This window comes from Leptidea sinapis, chromosome 5 (assembly GCF_905404315.1).
Source record: "Leptidea sinapis chromosome 5, ilLepSina1.1, whole genome shotgun sequence".
Taxonomy (NCBI): Eukaryota; Metazoa; Arthropoda; class Insecta; order Lepidoptera; family Pieridae; genus Leptidea; species Leptidea sinapis.
The window spans coordinates 10,203,345-10,222,411 of NC_066269.1; the positions used below are offsets into that span (position 1 = coordinate 10,203,345).

The following is a 19,067-nucleotide window of genomic DNA, read 5'->3' on the forward strand; positions in this document are numbered from 1 at the left end:
ATATTTAAGGTACATAGGAGATATGCCAAACACATATGTCTTCACAAAGCAACTCGCCGAGCATGTCGTCTATGAAAAGAAAGGAAAACTTCCTGCAACTATTATTCGCCCTACAATTGGTTTGTATTATAACACATATAAAATATTCATATTTATCTACACCCATGCTTTTAATCCTCTATTAAACATTCTAAAACAGTTAGCTTATTGCCAACATTAAAATACCCAATGTCCTAATAACCATTACATCATCCAAACGAGTGTTGTAATGAAATTCAGTACAACATTACATCATCCATTTTCATAATAACACTCCTTTGGATCATATTATGGTTACTAGGTCTGGCTTTTTTAATGTTAGCAGTAAGCTAACTGTTTCAGAATCTTTTATAGAGGATTCATATTATGGGTGTAGATAAAGTCTTGTATGCAACTGTTGATAATTAGGTATTAAAACACTCATGTGATACTATTATCACACTCGGCTTCAATTCTTGTGATAAACCCACATTCGTGTTTTAATACCCCTTATTATACAACAGCTCTTGCATACATAACTATTATTGCACTTATATGGTACATTACAAAGTCAAAGTCAAATTAACTTAATTCAAATAAGCTTAAACTAAGCGCTTTTGAGTCGTCATTTTAATATTAAAGTAATTTAAATTACTGATTCAATATAGTATAGTAGATTTTAATCTGTACAGGATAGTAATGAATGGTTCTTGTCTGCCACCTAAAATTGTATAATATTATAATTATTAGGTAAGCTATACTATCTACAGCTGTCAATAATCTGAAGCTGTCCCAATATACCCGAAAAGTCATTTTTATCGCCATATATTGGGACGTGTGAATTGCAATTTCCATACAAACTTCTATCGCTGGTAAGCTATACGTCGTCCCATTGACAGATAGCGTCTACGGATAAGATGAGTTACCGTCGATAAATTTATTGGGACAGGAAAGTCAACGATAGTTACGATTTTTATCTCAAGTAAGAGATAGACTGATATTGGGAATGGCCGTTAGTTGTTATATGATATAAAAGTAGGGCTAGGAGTTCCTTATCGGTTCTTCTCCCCTTCACGAACTAATGTCGCTTCACGACGTTTACCAAGTGTTTTTACTATATATTATTTCATTGTAAGTTGTTATAAAAATATTTTTATTTCGATTTCTAATTTATCTTAGTCGCCGTTAAGTTTCTTGTATGTTCTTCTCGCGAGCTCTACTTATACCGAACATATGAAAGATTCAGTAATTAAAAAAAATATAATTATATAATTATACTTTTTTTAATAGATGAAGCCATAACCTGAGAGTTGAACAAAGCATACAAGATTTTATGACGATACGTCACTCGAACGGTTAGCTCAGTTGGCTGAGCACTGGCATGGAACGCCAGAGGTCGTGGGTTCAAGTCCAGCATCGTTTGCAAATTTTATATGTGTATTAATCCTAGAAGTGTGGGTTATCACTTTAAAAACATAACAAATTGTTTGATTAAATTAAACTTCTAACCAATATTTATAAACGATGCGGGATTTCATGCATAAAAAATAACAAATTGTTTAGATTTGAAAGAGTGACGATTTTATTTCTTATTTACAAATAAATCTTGAATTATTAACGTGGTGGTTCGAGCGAGATAGAGAATATGATGTCAACTGCAACGCGACAAAGGACAAATAGCATGTGTCATAGATTAATCAGAAATGAAATCGTAGGCAAAATACATAGCGTTAGTAACCGCTTGATTGCGGAACTTGAGTTTTCTTGTTAGTTAGTGAGCGTCTTTCTAAAATAATATTATGATGATTATAATAAGTTCTGGCTTTCAAAGCCTTATAATAAAGGTGATATAGAATGAGAGTAGTAATAGCATGTTATTTGATATTTTATTAGTAATCAATCTTGGAATGTATGTAACGTACCAGGAGGTATACTCGCAAAATCGACAACGACACATTCGGAACGATACGATAATACTCCGAATATATCGCAACTACCCTGCCTGCTGCGGGATGATCGAGGTAGTATATTTTAGGACAATTTAGGAAATGATGTAAAAAAGGCCTTGTTGCAGTGAATGTAATACGATATTTTTTTTAAAAACACATGCGTATATAGGTAGCTGAACTACAACTACAAAAACAAGTTGTAGGGTAGGTAGCGGACGTAGACAGTAAGTGCTATTTGCTTACGTAGGAGTTTTTTCAGTAACACTGCTCTTTCGTTACATCCCTTGCTAACTGCAGAAGAATCAATGAATAATTTTCTTTTTCTCCCATTATCTTATTGTTATAAAACCTGAACAAAAAGACATTCATAAATAATATAATAAACACGAAATAATAATTGTAAACATAAAACTTTTTGGGAGCCGTCTTTAGTAAAATTGTAAAAATGGAACCCTTATTGTTAATACATTTCGGTTTTGTTTTGACATGTCTGTATGTTTTTTATTATTTTATGTACAAATAATTTACGTCATCAATATGGCAAATATATTATAATCAATATTATTTTTTTTTTATAAAATTAATAACACTTTATTAACCTAATTTCATTGTAGTTTTACTACTTTATAACTTTTACTACAAGAACTCATGAATGAATCGTATTTTAGGCATAAATCACGGTGTACGGTAAAAAATGATATCTGTTGAATTATTCTGTGTTTTTGTTACTCAAATACGAAGCAATTAGCAAATTAGACTTATCTCTTTTTCGCTTGCCATAATTGCATTTACTATCCTTCTTTGACGTGTAATCGTAATGTAGTGTGCTATTGCAATGTTAAATTATTCATGTGTGCGTTTGTGTATCATTTACAAACACCGAATGTTGTCTAGGTAATCTATCTATACTTTTAAATATCATTGGCTACAATATAAAATATAAATTAAATTTAAGTAAGTGTAGGCACGGGCGCTAAGTAAAGGATGGACGTATGGCCGAAAAAAATGTAGGTAGGTACTACTAATAATAAATAGGTACCAAGGTAACCGTATAATTGTGCGTAATATACTATACCTACAAATATAACGGCACTTGAGATGTTTTTGTAATGCTGACTACCTATATAATTTAATGCAGTGATACTTACTACCATATAATATAGTATTATAGGTAATGCTGTAAAATTATAACATTATATTTAAATACTCATCTCGATTGTCTTCGCGAGAATCAATGTTATTTGGTATACCCCTAAAAAAAAATTAAATTATGTTAATAAAATATATGTTCATTAAACATAAGATCTCATGGTCATGCTACTTACGTACCTAGTAGCTATAAGTACCTATTACTATGCCAATATCAGCACTCGCATAGGTATTTTTTGTAACTCTAATTCGAACTTTTCTTAGGTACCTACTACGTTGCTGTGCAGTTTACTCTTAGACTTGAGAATATTAGTTGTTATTTGGTGTCCAACGAAAATAGCATGATTAAGTATATCAATATAAACATACAATGATACATTTGAATTTGTTGGTTTTAAAATCATTATCAATTAAAATGCTAATTATTATATTAGGTATGTTAATATACATAGGTAGTTATGTAATCACTGAACGCTATTACGCATTTGCTGGAGTCGTCTTTTTACGTCGTTTGTAAGAACTGATTTACGTTTTCTAGACAACTTCACTGATTTTCTCGGCTTACGTCCAGTCTTATTTCCCATTATTATTATTTTTTAAACCAACACAGAATCAATAGTATACCACTGCCTGATACAGATAGGTGAGAGGTAGGTACTTATATCACACGAAGCGAAGTACGGCAGTCGGCAAGCTCTATGTAAATGATGTCTGGACTCTGACAATTGGCTTGCAAAGAATGAAAAATGTAACCCCTGATAATATTTTGCGAGCGAATACTCTCTTACTTCACTTTTGTCGAAAAGTAAGGCGCAAACAGTAATATGCTTATAATCCTTGTTATTGATTACTAATCCTAATAAATGGACTTACACAATAAATGTACAAGCTATTAGAATAACCCATCTGTGTTTCGTACTAAACAAATGCGTCATACCGAGAAACAGCGTGCGTAACTGTAAATAAAAATGGTAGTTAAAAATAACTCTGTTAACTATAACCAACAGCAAGCAATGGTAGCTAAAGGATAAGACTTAAGGGTATGTGTAACAGCATAAAGTAGTGTTCATAGCTCCAAATGCTATATATTCACCATAAAACGTGTCTAAAAACACCTAGTTTTGGAGTTTTCTCCTTACTCTTCGCCTTAACACCAACCTATAACATTAAGATCTTAGACTAAGGATTGGTCTCCGCTGCGTTTAAAGTAGATACCGCACTACATAAGAACCTACCTTTTTTATAACAGCAACTATTAGATGCTTGTTCCGTGGCATCTTGATACTCGATGGCCTCTCAAATTTTGTAACGCTTCGTGTTATTTAAGAATGAAATTAGTAAAATGCAAAATACTTATAGATGATATGTGATCCCCGTGTCTTTCTTATTTCTTGTAGTAGGTATTATTTATACAAAGTCTTAACTACGCAACCCCATACGCATATAAGTTTCAATTATTAGCAAAGTTTAACAGAACGTGTGGCACGTCATCGTCGCATATTGTTCGAGACTTGGGCGTAGTATAAGTTGCCGCACTTTGTGACTACGCCTGCCGCATCTACTATAATAAGATATAATAAGAATTGTTCAATAGAATTATGTAAGAGCGATAAATATTATAATTTTTCCAGTTTCACCAAGTTGGAGAGAGCCGTTTGAAGGCTGGATTGAAAACTTCAATGGACCTGTTGGTTTGTTGACCGCAATTGGATTGGGTGTGTTATTGTGATATTTTATTAAATGTTTCGCCTTCTCGGAGAATACCTTTGTATTCATGAAAAATCAGGGCTGGAATTTCAATATTTATCTCGCACAACTCTTTTTTGTTTTGTGTTTTTATGACTGTAAACGATACTGTCCATTTATAATAATTTAGAACACCGAAAGCCTTTAGAATATAATTTTTTAGCGCAGTCAGGAAGCGAGACGACTCAAGCTCGTGGTTGTCGTAAGATACAAATCAAGCTAAGATCTATAGAGCGTACTTAAACTTTGTTCAGTCTTTACTTACGTAAAACTTAGCTAAGTGTAAGCTTAGCATAATCATTGGTTGTGTTTCTATAGTCATTTGACAGCTCAAATTATGCAAATTAAGGCTAAAACAGCCCAATGCAAAAGTAAAATTCGGCTTTAAGGAAGGTGTACGCGCTTTTTGTGGAGGTACCCCTGTCATATCGTCCCGAAAACACCGCACAAGGAAGCTCCTTCCACAGATTTGTGGTACGTGTGTGGAGAACCGCCACACATCCAGATGGTGGGGATGATATCCTAATTTGTAGCATGTCGTACGATGATGGAATTCGGCGCCAGGAATCAGGTGAAACAGCTCTTCGGATCACTCTCCGTGATAAATACGGCAAAGACACACAATCGACGTCTCTACACAACGCCAAGTGATTCAGTCGTTCACATAGCACTGGGTCCCCGACAATTTCAAGCTCCTCGGCGTTGCACGCGGCCAAATAGATCGAGCTTATATTGTGGTTGGCCAGACCAGAGATGACAGCAATACTACATATGTGGCCGGACCTGCGCTTTGTAGAACGCTAGAATGTGGGCCAGCTTGAAGTAAGCCTTGCTCTATGAGTCAGCTTCTTCTTTTTATGGAAAAGGAAGACAAACGAGCGTACGGGTCATCTGGTGTTTAATGACCGCCCAAATTCTCTTGCAACGCCTTTAGGAAGGTGTACGCTTTTTTTTTGAAGGTACCCATGTCGTTACGTCCCGGAAACATCGCACAAGGAAGGTCATTCCATAGCTTTGTAGTACGTGGAAGAAAGCTCCTTGAAAACCGCACTGTGGAGGACCGCCACACATCCAGATAGTGGGGATGATATCCTAACTAATGGCATGTCATGCGAAGGTGGAATTCGGCGACAGGAATCAAGTCTTCGGAACACTCCCCATGATAAATGAGGTAGAGGACGTTTAGTGGTAAACGCGCAAACTTGAGTCTTCTGGGGCTTCAATTGGACAAGGTTCAATTTACCCCATTCCGCGACCTTTTCAAGAGAGGACTCCATAGAAGACAAGTTTCTCCCGGCAGAGGTCGACGATCTCTCGAGTGAGGCCCGTGTATACGACATCACCAGTGCTGTCATCTGCAGAGCAATGTATGTTGAAGGTGTCTTAAACATCATTGATATGGAGAAGCAACAGTGTAGGACATAGCACACAGCCTTGGAGCACTCCAGCGTTCACGGGTTTCGGGTTCGGGCAATAACCGTCGACAGCGACCTGTATGCTGCTCCCAGTGAGGAATCTGGAGGTACACTTTCATAAGCTCTCGGGAAGCCTAAATGATGGAAGTTTTCACAGAAGCGCCTAATGCCATACACAATCAAAGACCTTTGCTATATCCAGGCCTTCCCCCTTGCTTTTGATAGCCGCCGCCCATCTATGTATTACCAGAAGATCGCCAACCGACCGACAATGGTGAAAGCCGTACTGTCGGTCGTTGACCACATGGTGACCTTCTGGGTATACCAAGAGCTGGCGGTTAATTATGTAGGATGGTTAATTATGATTTTGGAGAGCAGGAAGGTAATAATGTAATAGCTATAGACCTTTCCGGATCCAAACTGTCTCCTTTTTTGGATCGGATGGACAAGAGCTAACTTTCACGATCCGGGACTACGCCTTTTGAATATGAGTGACAAAATAAAAGTGTTTGCACTGGCGTCAATTCAGGGGCACACGTTCTAAGCACGATCGGAGAAATGCCATCCGGCCCGCTTGACTACCTTACGTCCAACGAAAGCAAAGTTCGCCGAATAGTTTTCTGTCTGAACTGTGCTTCAGGCAGCTCTGACACAGAGGTGTTTTTCCGTTGTCGTGAAGAGTTGAAGGCAAAAAGAGCGCTCAGAATATCGGATTTTTCTATTGCCGTATGGTCCAGGTTGACATTCCTCACCCATTGCAACGGCGACAGGGACGTCAGATGCTGCATTAACTGATACCTCGAACTAGGACTGTGATCTGCTACCGATCGGTACTACAGAGCTTGGTATAAAAATATCCATGCCCTGCAGTTATTACATCGGCTACTGCAACGGCACAGGCACTGGGATCATCCGAAGGGAAATAAACCTTGCCCCAAGGGATGCAAAAAAGGAACATCCTAACCCCATCTGTTGACTTGTAACCAAACGCGGCGGGTCGCTGGTTGTCTGCGACGTGCGATGTTACAAAAGTACACATTAAGCGTAGAGCGGGGTGCCCTAGTGTTGCTGCATCATTTGTCCTCGGATATGTACGGTTCTGTGCCCTCCCCAAAATATGACGGTTGGGCCGAGCGAGAATGCTCGGGGAGGAATTCTCCGACAGAGCTCTGGTAGAGCCAGTCCTGTGGTAAAACCTCTTTAAAGACCGCTGTCATAGTCTGGTGGAAGGGGGGGTAGCGATGGACTCCGATCCTCGGCAGTAACCTCTGACCATCCTCTCAACCTCCATCGGCAGAGTCAGGCCCGATTGTGCTGACGTCATAAGACGGCAGCGTGACTTTCCCACTTCTAAAAAGCCCTTCGTCGATTCTTACGACATCCTTGCACCTGGAACTCCGCTATTATTTGTACGCACCGGGGAAGCACAGGGCATAACTATAAAGTAACTGTAATCATGCCTACACGTATCCCTACCACTATCATCTGTAACTCTTATTACGTGGCGTAAACCTCCTCAATCTGCCTTTTTTCTATTGTACACTTATGATTATTTTGCAGGCGTCCTTCGAACAGCCTATTCGAGTAATAACATGCAAGATTACGTGCCCGTCGATACTGCTATCAGAATGTTTATTGTAGTTGGATGGGTAAGGGGAACAAAGAAGTAAGTAATAGAAAACATAATTAATTACAGTACGTATGTAAGTGTTTACTTAACGGATGCTTTCTGGGGTTCTTCAATATATGAATAATCAAACTCCAGAATTAAATAAAAAAAAGGACAAAAGAGCCTTACAGATACATACTTTTATCTATAATTTCGCATATATTCTGCTCTACATTTACCAATCCCTGCAAATCACAATATCATGAAAATTTCATTAGCTTGGTAAATGTTAATTATTGGAAATATTTGAAAAAAATAAAATTACACCTGGTGTTATTATTATTTTAAACAAAACACTGTATAACGGCAGATAACGCTACAGCGGATGTATTTCTCACTATTTTTCTCGTCACACACACGCACATACTATGTTGTCCGTACGTCGTCACAGCATCTCTCCACCGCCGCGCGCGCTCATTGATCAAATAAAATAGCGTGAGCTTATTGGTCAAATCAAATAGCGTGCAGTCCATTTCCTGTAACACATTTCCGTCCCTTATACGAAATCACTCCCACTAAAATATGAAGAATGATGTTATTACATCAAAAACCGTAACATATGATAACGCTGCCTCACCGTTTTCGTTCGGCGCGCTACCGTTTCATCTATATACTTATTTAGCTTCTCTAAAGAACTTTCTTCCACGAATAACCAAAATGTGGGAACAATTTCTTTTCGCGGCTTTACCAACTGGATATGATGATAAGGGTAGCTCCTAAAAGATCGGCAGTGATGCTGAGACTCCTGGAGTACAGCTGAATGTGGTGGTGATCACATAACATTAGGTGACCCGAACGCCCGTTTGTTTTCCTCTTCTATAGAAAAGGCAACCCATCTAGATAAAGATCATGAGAGATTTCATAGGAAAGTTTCAAGTTAAACAGATATTCAGAAAATTACCCTGAAAACCCAAAAAGTGTTCACCGTGTTAAGTTTTAAGACTAAAAAAATAACAAAAGTGACTGAATTTTATATTTCAGGCTAGAAGCAACAGACGACATACCTGTTTACAATTGTTGCTCAGGAAGTCTTCAAAATATTTCATTAGAGTATCTAAGAAAAATGAGTATGGATATTATAGAGAAATACCCGTTTGACAAATCATTGTGGGTGGTACGAGGATTTTATACCGACTCGGAGTTTATATACAATCTTAGTGTAAGTTATAATAATATATCTCGCACTTCTACTTTTGAAGTGAAACTTCTAATGCGATTTCCAACTAAAATGTGATGATAGGGTGCCCTCTACTCGATATCGGAAGGAGCGATCAGTAAGGTAGGCTCGTATGATGCGCACGAGCCTGTCTGGCACTCCCAATTGATACAGCTTGAATACTAAGGCGTTGTGCCATACCTTGTCGAAGGCCTTCGCGACATCGAAAAAGATTAAAAAGAAAAGGCCCGGGGCCTTTTTGGAGTGAAGCCCCTCAATAATTAGCTTCACCTCTTCGTAAGGGGTGGGTTGTATTACATCGCCTGAAGGGCTCAGAGCGGAGCGACGTTCAACTTCACGATCAACTTCGTCAACGTGTATCGGGGCGGCTGATGCATTTGGAGACCACTGACTCTCGAGACTGTCGGCGAAGCATTCAGCCTTCTCATTGCCATCGAGCGCCGGCTGCAGTCCCGGTCTGTTCAAAGGAGGCATGACTGTGAGCGGCTCTTGAATGAACGCGCGAGGCAACTCCCAGAAGGCCACATGTGATGGCTTAAGGTTGCCGAGCAAACGATCCCAACGTCCGCCGCGGAGTTCCGCGATACGTTACCGTACCACCCGCTATAAGTAGCGGAGGTGGCGCCTATACTCGACCGACGGATCTCTATCGACTCGATCGTAAACTCTAGTGGCTCTGTGTTTCTCTGTGAGTAACTCCCTGACCTCTGGTGGCAGGCTTAGACGTTGCGGTTGTATCGTCGGGACTTGCCTGGAGCAGGCCTTGATCTTGTTCTGGATATGGGACGTCACATGGGAGATGGCACTGTGAGCCGTGTCAACCGAGTCGATGACGTGCGGTATAAGGTCAAGGTCATCGGACTTGATAGTCTCGAGATCCTTATCCAGCCGTTGCCAGTCGATCACTGTTTTCATAGGTGGTTGAAAGTTAACTGGTGGGCCTAGATTTAGGACGACGGGCCGGTGGTCTGATTCTAATTTATGAAAAACTTCAATTGAATTTACAAGAAGCGTTACTTTTTGAAGTAAAGCAACGGCGAGTATGTCTAGTCGATGCGCGACGATATCCGGATATCGTGTTGGTTCGTCGGGTGCTATTACTGAAAAGTTCAGTGTGTCTGTAAGAGAATCTAATAAAATCTCGTTTTATATTTGTGACTCTACTGTTCCAGCTGGCGTGTTGGCGTGGCCGAGTAATGCGTTAATATCCGTGTCTAATATTTATTTATTAGGCGGAAGATAAGCTGAAATGACAGTGATCGGCTGGTGATTCGCCATACTGACTCGGATGCCATAGGCCTCGATGTTAGTGAGAGCCGGAGGATCGATAGGTTTACAGTGTAGATAACTTTTGAAATAAATGAGGGTACCACCCATCTGGGTGGTGCGATCATTTCTAACTAAGTTTTAACTAGCGATACGCGGATCGCGTATACGTGGTTTTAGGAATGTCTCTTGCACTAAGAATAGGTCTAATTGATGTCACCGAGTCTAGTTGAGGCTGGCTTTGGCTTGGGCGTTAAAATACGCTATACGGAGCGTATGTGGTTTGACCCATCCACTTATGTTGTTAGGCATCGCGAATGTTATTGTTTAATTTTCTCCTTATATCGGAGATTGCGCGGAAGATTTACTTACTTGATGATTATTTTGATTTCATAACTTGATGATTTCCAACGTCAACCACACTCACCAGTGGAAGGCTTCTTTCCACAGGCTACTGGGTATAGCAACGGTGCCTTTTTCGCTTTATTATTTATTTTTAGCTTTGTATTTCGGTTTGAACAAGCTCCGTGGGTATTATAATAATAAAAAATAATAAGGATTGCAGGCATAAAATCCCATACACAATATTGAGTCGTACAAATAAAATAGTATACAATACAATTATACTATTTTTTTTTTACATTTACTTAACTCAGTCAGATAAAAGCAAAAAGAAAACAGCTTTGTGTCCAAAATTATTTTCTATTTGCTTCATATTGATATTAATACTTAACATCTTATGTCGCAACTGTCAATATTTTGGGTTCAAACAATTTGTTAATTTTTAAATTCATAACCCTCACTTCTTGGGTTGATTACACAAATTAAATTTCAAAGAAAATTTATGAACGATGCGGGACTCTAACCCGCGACCTCTCGCGTTCCGTGCGAGCGCACTTTCAACTGAGCCAGCCGTTCGAGTGACGTATCGATGATAAATCTTATATGTCTTGTTCAACTTTTAGATTGTGGCATCATCTACTTTATTTACTTTGTTTTCAAATTTAATTTGTGTATTGTTGGGTTCAATCTATAAACTTGAGCGGTATGGCAGTGTACATTAACATTTTTTAATAATATTGGCACACTTTAACACGAATAATTTTTCCCCAAACTAGGCATAGCCTGTACCATGCAAGACAAGATATATTTAATACAATATACATAATTCCATAACTTTGTAAACGAACATAATATTAATGTTTGCATCTACCGGAATTCGAACCCGGGGCTCTAACTAAATGTTCTAGAACCTTAATGTTGGTCCTGTCACATTTTCTCATAATTAATGAATAATTCAAAAATGAATTCCAATAACCACCAATTATAAACTAAAACCAGGATGTTTTTAATAACATTTTTCCATGCAAAATCAAACTATTAAGTAAACTTTCTATAAGGCTCCTCCATGGTCCAGTGACTCCTCCGGTGTTGAAGAAACCATGGGCGGCAATGGTCACATGCGCTGGTTCGGTTTAAAGACATTTATTCTCATAAGATTTAACATAAAATCACTTACCTACGTGAGAATTTTACATAAATATACAATATAATATTACTTTAGTGTATGAGAAATAACAAAAACTGAGGGTACATAAAAATTGCTCAAAAAAACAACATCAATATATTTTATATTTATATGGAATAAGAAGGACTGGATGTGGCTAACGACTTATATAGATAACAGTTGAAGTAAACTAAAATAATATCTACGGTTTGAATATTGTTCAAATAAGAAAACTAAAAACAAATAAGTAGGGTAGTGGAACCAATAAATGAATGATTAAGCTTTTTCAACAACTTCGAATAGCTTTCACTCAGTTATTTCATGATATTGATGCTTGCTGGCTTTAGTTTTTCATTCTATGTATCCTAAAGAATTGACTGCTTAAAAAAAGAATGTTCTATATCTACTATACTCTTTTTAATGTTGCTATTTGTAAAAGAATAAGGAGTTTACCTCTATATTTGAATAATGAGCCCTAATTAAGAACATTTTGCACCCAATAGTTTTTTTTTTTTATGGAATAGGAGGACAAACGAGCGTACGGGTCACCTGTTGTTAAGTGATCACCGCCGCCCACAATCTCTTGCAACACCAGAGGAATCACAGGAGCGTTGCCGGCCTTTAAGGAAGGTGTACGCGCTTTTTTTGAAGGTACCCATGTCGTATCGTCCCGGAAACACCGCACAAGGAAGCTCATTCCACAGCTTTGTAGTACGTGGAAGAAAGCTCCTTGAAAACCGCACTGTGGAGGACCGCCACACATCCAGATGGTGAGGATGATATCCTAACTTGTGGCGTGTCGTGCGAAGGTGGAATTCGGCGGCAGGAATCAGGTTAAACAGCTCTTCGGAACACTCCCCGTGATAAATGCGGTAGAAGACACACAATCAAGCGACTTCTCTACGCAACGCCAAATGATCCAGCCCTTTACAGAGCACTGGGTCCCCCACAATTCGAGCTGCTCTACGTTGCACGCGGTCAAATGGTCGAGCTGATACTGGGGTGCGCCAGACCAGAGATGACAGCAATACTCTATGTGTGGCCGGACCTGCGCTTTGTAGAGCGCTAGTATGTGGGCCGGCTTGAAGTATTGCCGTGCTCTATTAATGACGCCCGGTTTCTTTGAAGCCAATTTGGCTTTGCCTTCCAGATGACCACGAAATTGGCAATCGCTCGAGATTTCGAGACCCAGTATTCCGATACTAGGCGAGGCTTTGAGGGAAGTGTTGTCGAAGAGCGGTGATACGACAAATGGGGTTTTTTTAGTGGTAAACGCGCAAACTTGAGTCTTCTTGGGGTTAAATTGGACAAGGTTCAATTTTCCCCATTCCGCGACCTTCTCAAGAGAGGACTCGATAGAAGACACAAGTTTCTCCCGGCACTGGTCGACGATTTACCGAGAGAGACCTGCATGGCCAGTGTATACGGCATCACCAGTGCTGTCGTCTGCATAGCAATGAATGTTGGAGGTGTCCAACATATCATTGATATGCAGAAGAAACAGCGTGGGAGACAGCACACAGCCTTGGGGCACTCCAGCATTCACGGGCTTCGGGTTCGAGCAATATCCGTCGACAACGACCTGTATGCTGCGCCCAGTGAGGAAGCTGGAGGTCCACTTGCACAAGCTCTCGGGAAGCCCAAATGATGGAAGTTTGGAGAGGAGCGCCTTGTGCCATACACGATCAAAAGCCTTCGCTATATCCAGGCTAACTGCCAGGCCTTCCCCCTTGCTTTCAATAGCCGCTGCCCATCTATGTGTTAGGTATACCAGAAGATCACCTGCCGACCGACCATGGCGAAACCCGTATTGTCGATCGTTGATCAACTGGTGACCCTCTAGATATACTAAGAGCTGACGGCTAATTATGCTCTCCATGATTTTGGAGAGCAGGGAGGTAATAGCAATAGGCCTGTAGTTTGCCGGATCCGAACTGCGTCCTTTTTTTTGGATCGGATGGACAAGGGCTGCCTTCCATGAGTCAGGGACTACGCCTTTAGAATAAGAGTGCCGGAATAAATGCGTTAGCACCGGCGTCAACTCAGGGGCACACGTTCTAAGCACGATTGGAGAAATGCCATCCGGCCCGCTCGACTTCCTGACGTCCAACGAAAACAGAGCTCGCCTAACAGGCGAAAAGAGTGCACAAGAGATCGGCTTTCTCTTTTGCCGTATGGGCCAGGGTCTCATTCCTCATGTGCAACGGCGGCATGGACGGCTGGCTGAAGTTACCAAGAGCAGCTTTCGACAACGACCAGAACTTGCGTGTTCCGGTCGGGTAACTGGAAAGCTGCTCGCCGATTATGACGACGTGTTTTGACTTTGCACGGGCGATTTGCCGCTTAAAAAATCTGGAGGCACGGTTGTATTTCCTCTTAAGAACTGTGCAGTTCGGATCTTTTGCGACCGCAACCCAAGCTCGATACGCCTGTTTTTTGCAGTCAGATGCTGCTTTAACTGACGCATCGAACCAGGGCTGTGATCTGCTACCGATGGGTACTACAGAGCTTGGTATAAATATATCCATGCCCTGCAGTATCACATCGGCTACTGCAACGGCGCAGGCACTAGGAACATCCGAAGGGAAACAAACCCTGCCCCAAGGGTAGGATGCAAAAAAGGAACGCATCCTATCCCAATCTGCTGACTTGTAGTGCCAAACGCGGCGGGTCGCTGGTGGTCTGCGACGTTGGCGTCGGATAGGCACTACACTCCTGACCAGGCAATGGTCGGACGTTCCGAGAGGGGCGTCGACAGAGACCTGGTAACCATCGGGATGTGTAGTCAGCAGAAGATCCAATAAGGACGGCATGTGGCTATCCACATCCGGGAGCCGCGTTGGCGACTCGACCAATTGGGACAGACCATACACCAATGCAAAATTATGCACAGATCGCCCTGCGCAGTCTATGGTACGTGATCCAAGCCATTCGGCATTGTGCCCGTTGAAATCACCCAAGACTACGATTTCAGCGGAGGGGATCTGTGCAAGCACGTCGTCAATTGCCGCTTGAACGCAGCCCATGAGATGATCGGTTTCTGCGTTACCACTATGGGCCCTGTAGACACACGCATAGATGCGGTCCTCTAAATCTACGCGGAGCCAGAGAGTGGACAGGTCCCTACCCTCAAAATTGCCGAGACGGCGACAGCAGATATCCTCCCTAACGTACACACATACCCCGGCAAGAGGCAAAAAATTGTGCTCAATTTTGTACCCGGGGTACGTTAAATATGACGTATCGCTAGGTCGAGATATCTGCGCCTCCGTAAGGAAACATAAGGCCGGCTGCGCCGTCTCAAGTCCGCCGTCCCACCACCAGGTGGACGGCGTTTAAATTGGAGTGAATTCCCTTGATATTGCAAAATTCCACGTTGAGTGTGGAGCGGGGTGCCGTGGTGTTACTGCCTCGTTTGTCCTTGGTCATGCGCGGTTCTGTACCCTCCCCAGAATACGAAGGGCAGCCCGAGCTAGAGTGCTCGGGGAGGGATTCTCCGACTCTGGTAGAGCCGGTACCCTCCTGGGGTAAAATCTTTTTAAGTTCCGCTGTCATATTCGGGTGGGGGGGGGTACTAATTGCCACCGGTCCTCGACACTAACCTATGCGAAACATAGCGGCACATAACATTCCGGCGTGAAGTAGCGGCCTAGTGCCGACTAGGCCGCTACTTCACGCCGGTATTCTGTGCGAGTGTGGTTATTAACCCGGAAGAGCCTGGCCCGATTGTGCTGACGTCAAAAGACGGCAGCGTGACTCTCCCACTTCTAAAAAGCCCTTAGTCGCCTCTTACGACACCCATGGGCCTGGGACTCCCCTATTCTTTTACGCCCCGGGAAAAGTACAGGGCATAGTTGAACTAACATTTTGATAGACAATATGCCTTGTATTAAATAATATATTTTGTATGTGTTTCAGAGAAACAAAACATGTTGTCAGTAATCACAAATTCTTTTAATTATTTATCAATACAAATTACAGCTATGACAAAAAAAATATCTTTAATGGTATTCTATAAATTGTGGTTCTACCATTCTGAGGTACAGCTTCTTCGGGAGAGATCTGTTAATTTTTTTTTCATTTTTTTTCGAAATTCACATTCTATGAAAAGAAAAATATATTGATTGACACAATACCTATTTATCCGTTCATAATAAAGTCCTAAAATTGAACTACATTATTCAATTCGTTCATTATTTGGGATAAAGTACCATAAAATGAACGTACAAAATTTACTTCAGCGTTTAGTTTAAGATGCGATACACAAAAGTTGAACGAATAAAAGTGAATATATTCCTTTTGGGCATGAAATCTAAAGTTGAACAAGCAAGAAAATAAAGCCCTTAAAATATTTAAAAATGCGAAATTGTATGTTCAAATTTTGGCAATTAGCCTCATACATTTGCTTTAATTTATTTGAGCTGTTTTGTTTTAATCTTAAAAGAGTTATTTTAAATGTAACGATGGATCTAAAAACATGCCATGTCTCCATAAGTTGAACGGTGTTCATCTAGTGGATCAAGCAAATAAAATTGAATCCATTACTTGAACGGTAAATATTTCTAAAACTATGGCGAATAATGCAAATATGTATTAATATAATCAATATATCCTTTCAAATCTTCCATTAATTCTTTCTTCAATCTGACAAAATTCTTAAATTTGGAGGGCCTGGAGGACCTTAAGTAAGTTTCCATATAAACCCATTTTTTGGCGCGAAACACTCACAAAGCCTGTGACCATCGATGTTGTTACGAAAACACGAAGAAAAAATTTTGTTTTATGCGGGAAAATATAATGCACATATCTAAGTTGCGGAGTTTTTTATAGTTTTTGAGTTTTCGCTCAAACGTTCATTTATTGGGGGTTATTTATTTGGGGGTCGTTCAGCTTTTGGTGACACATCCGCACATGTTTATATGTGTGATTGTGCAATCGAGCATTTTTTTAAACCATATTAATTATTTTATTCGTAACAAAGTTAAGATTAAAAAATACTTATAACTATAAAATTGACAATATTTATAAGATTTACTTATAATGAAGTTTAATTATTATCAATATTTATTTAATTATTATTAGTTTATTATAATGTGTGCTTTTAGTTTTTTTTTTATAATGCGTACTTTTAATGTCTTTTATAGTATTTGGAAGTTTGTTATAAATCTGAATTCTTTCGTAAGTAAAGTTCCTTTTACCGTAATTAGTTCTTGGTGGACGTTGCTCAGCAACGCTGCTTAACTCAACAACTTAAGTCACAAATTCTAAGTTTTTTTTGGGAATACTTCTTTTTTTTTTGGTTAGCCTTCCCAATCCCATAACAAGATTAAACTGGTTTACGTAGCAATTTGATTAACTAATCAGGTTTAGTTCTATACTAACATGGGTAACATTTTATCCTTAGTTGCAACACAAGTAATTTACGATGAATAATTTCTACTCATACCGTGATTTCATTTCAGGTTTTCTTTGAACACCTTTTACCAGCTCTTGCATTGGATGGCGTTTTAAAGCTTTTGAGGAAGAAACCTATGTGAGTAATATTATTAAGCATTTGTAAGGGAAGATTTGTTTTGGAAATAAAAAGTAAAAAAATAAAATGGTGGAAGTGGTGGCGTGACTTGTTTTTTATATGGGGTAGAAAATAGCAAGAAACCCGTCATACATAGGAAGAGTATGTGGGCGGCGGTGATAATTTAACACCAGGCGACCCGTACACTCGTTTGTCCTCCTTTTCCATAAAAAAAATACTTCGGGAACATATTATGAAGGTCGATTCAGATAAAAAATTTTTTGGGCTATCTTAAGTGTAAATCCGCTAAGAGTAAGAATGTAAATAATAATAAAGAATATAAATAAGCTTTCAGTGGTTCAAAACATGTTCATGGGTATCTTTGAATATTGAAAAGAATTGTTATTATACTTGAAAGATTATCTGGAGCTGCCAGGCTGTCATTCCATAGTTAAAATCAACAACTTATAATAACAGATAAAAAAAACAAGAAATCTAGCAGTTACGGATTATTAATAACAAAAAGTAATTAAATACAGAAACGAAAAAATACGTATCACATCGAACGCAATTCAAACAGAAATGAACTTGTTCACAAAATGGCAGACCAAATGTTGACAACTGCGGTACTGACTGCGTTCATCACGAAATACGCAACGACAGCTGTCGTCGTATGAGTGATAGGGACAGAAAAAATAATTGCTCGCCATCGCAATGTAACTCAGTAACGGTCCGTTTGTTTACATTATTTATCTCGTCTCGGTGGCCTTAGTATACATGCAGAAACCCAAAGCCCAACCGCACGGCTTAGAGTTAGAGTTAGGGGTTATACGGGTCCTCCACCCAAGACTAGACTAAAACCGAAACTAACGCCTCATTCAAAATACTTTCAGAAATTTAGTGCTTAAAACTTTTTTTTTTTCTGAAAATAAGGGACGATACGTAAAGCTGATGGTAATTGATACGGCCTGCCCATTACAACGCAATGCCACTCAGGATTCTTGAAAAACCCCAATAATTCTGAGCGGCACTATAACTGCGCTCGTCACCTTTAAACATACGATGTTAAGTCTCATTTGCCCAGTAATTTCACTAGCTACGGCGCCCTTCAGACCAAAACACAGTAATGCTTACACAATACACATTACTGCTTCACGGCAGAAATAGGCACTGTTGTAGTACCCGTAATCTAGCCGGCATCCTGTGCAAAGGAGCCTCCCACTGTATACTCGAAAACTTATAAAAAATATTTCTAATAGTTTTCCTTAGTTATTTTCATAGTATTATGTGCTGTACCACAGAAGAGGGCTATTCGCATTATTTATAACGTAAAGAAGCGCTAAAGAATCATAAAAAGAAAAATTTAAAGAAACAAACATTTTAACTGTTGCATCTCAATACATATACTTATATAGTGTTCTGTATGTTCATATTATTTTTTATTTATTTTGCCTTGGAATAGGGTATGTCCAGATCTTAAATATTACAATGTTGCCACTATCCGGCTTAAATTAAAAGCATGAAAAAACTGCAAAATTCATTAATACTATAAAAATATTTTCAACCAACCATTTGAAGAGTCTTGGTAATAAACATTTTCTTTGACAGTATTTTCAAGTCCTCAGGCAATTTGTTATATGATTTAATAGACATGTTATG

At 39.6% G+C, this 19,067-nt stretch overlaps 1 protein-coding gene across 1 annotated transcript in view; it reads left to right on the top strand.

Annotated features, from left to right (window-relative positions):
- LOC126964421 (putative fatty acyl-CoA reductase CG5065) overlaps positions 1 to 19,067 on the top strand; it is a 43,172-nt gene that overhangs the window by 16,605 nt on the left and 7,500 nt on the right. Inside the window, exons 8-12 of the mRNA XM_050807520.1 lie at positions 10 to 119; positions 4,748 to 4,831; positions 7,838 to 7,943; positions 8,928 to 9,105; positions 17,359 to 17,429. Of these exons, the coding sequence (XP_050663477.1) occupies positions 10 to 119; positions 4,748 to 4,831; positions 7,838 to 7,943; positions 8,928 to 9,105; positions 17,359 to 17,429 (549 nt within the window). The remainder of the gene's footprint in view (positions 1 to 9; positions 120 to 4,747; positions 4,832 to 7,837; positions 7,944 to 8,927; positions 9,106 to 17,358; positions 17,430 to 19,067) is intronic.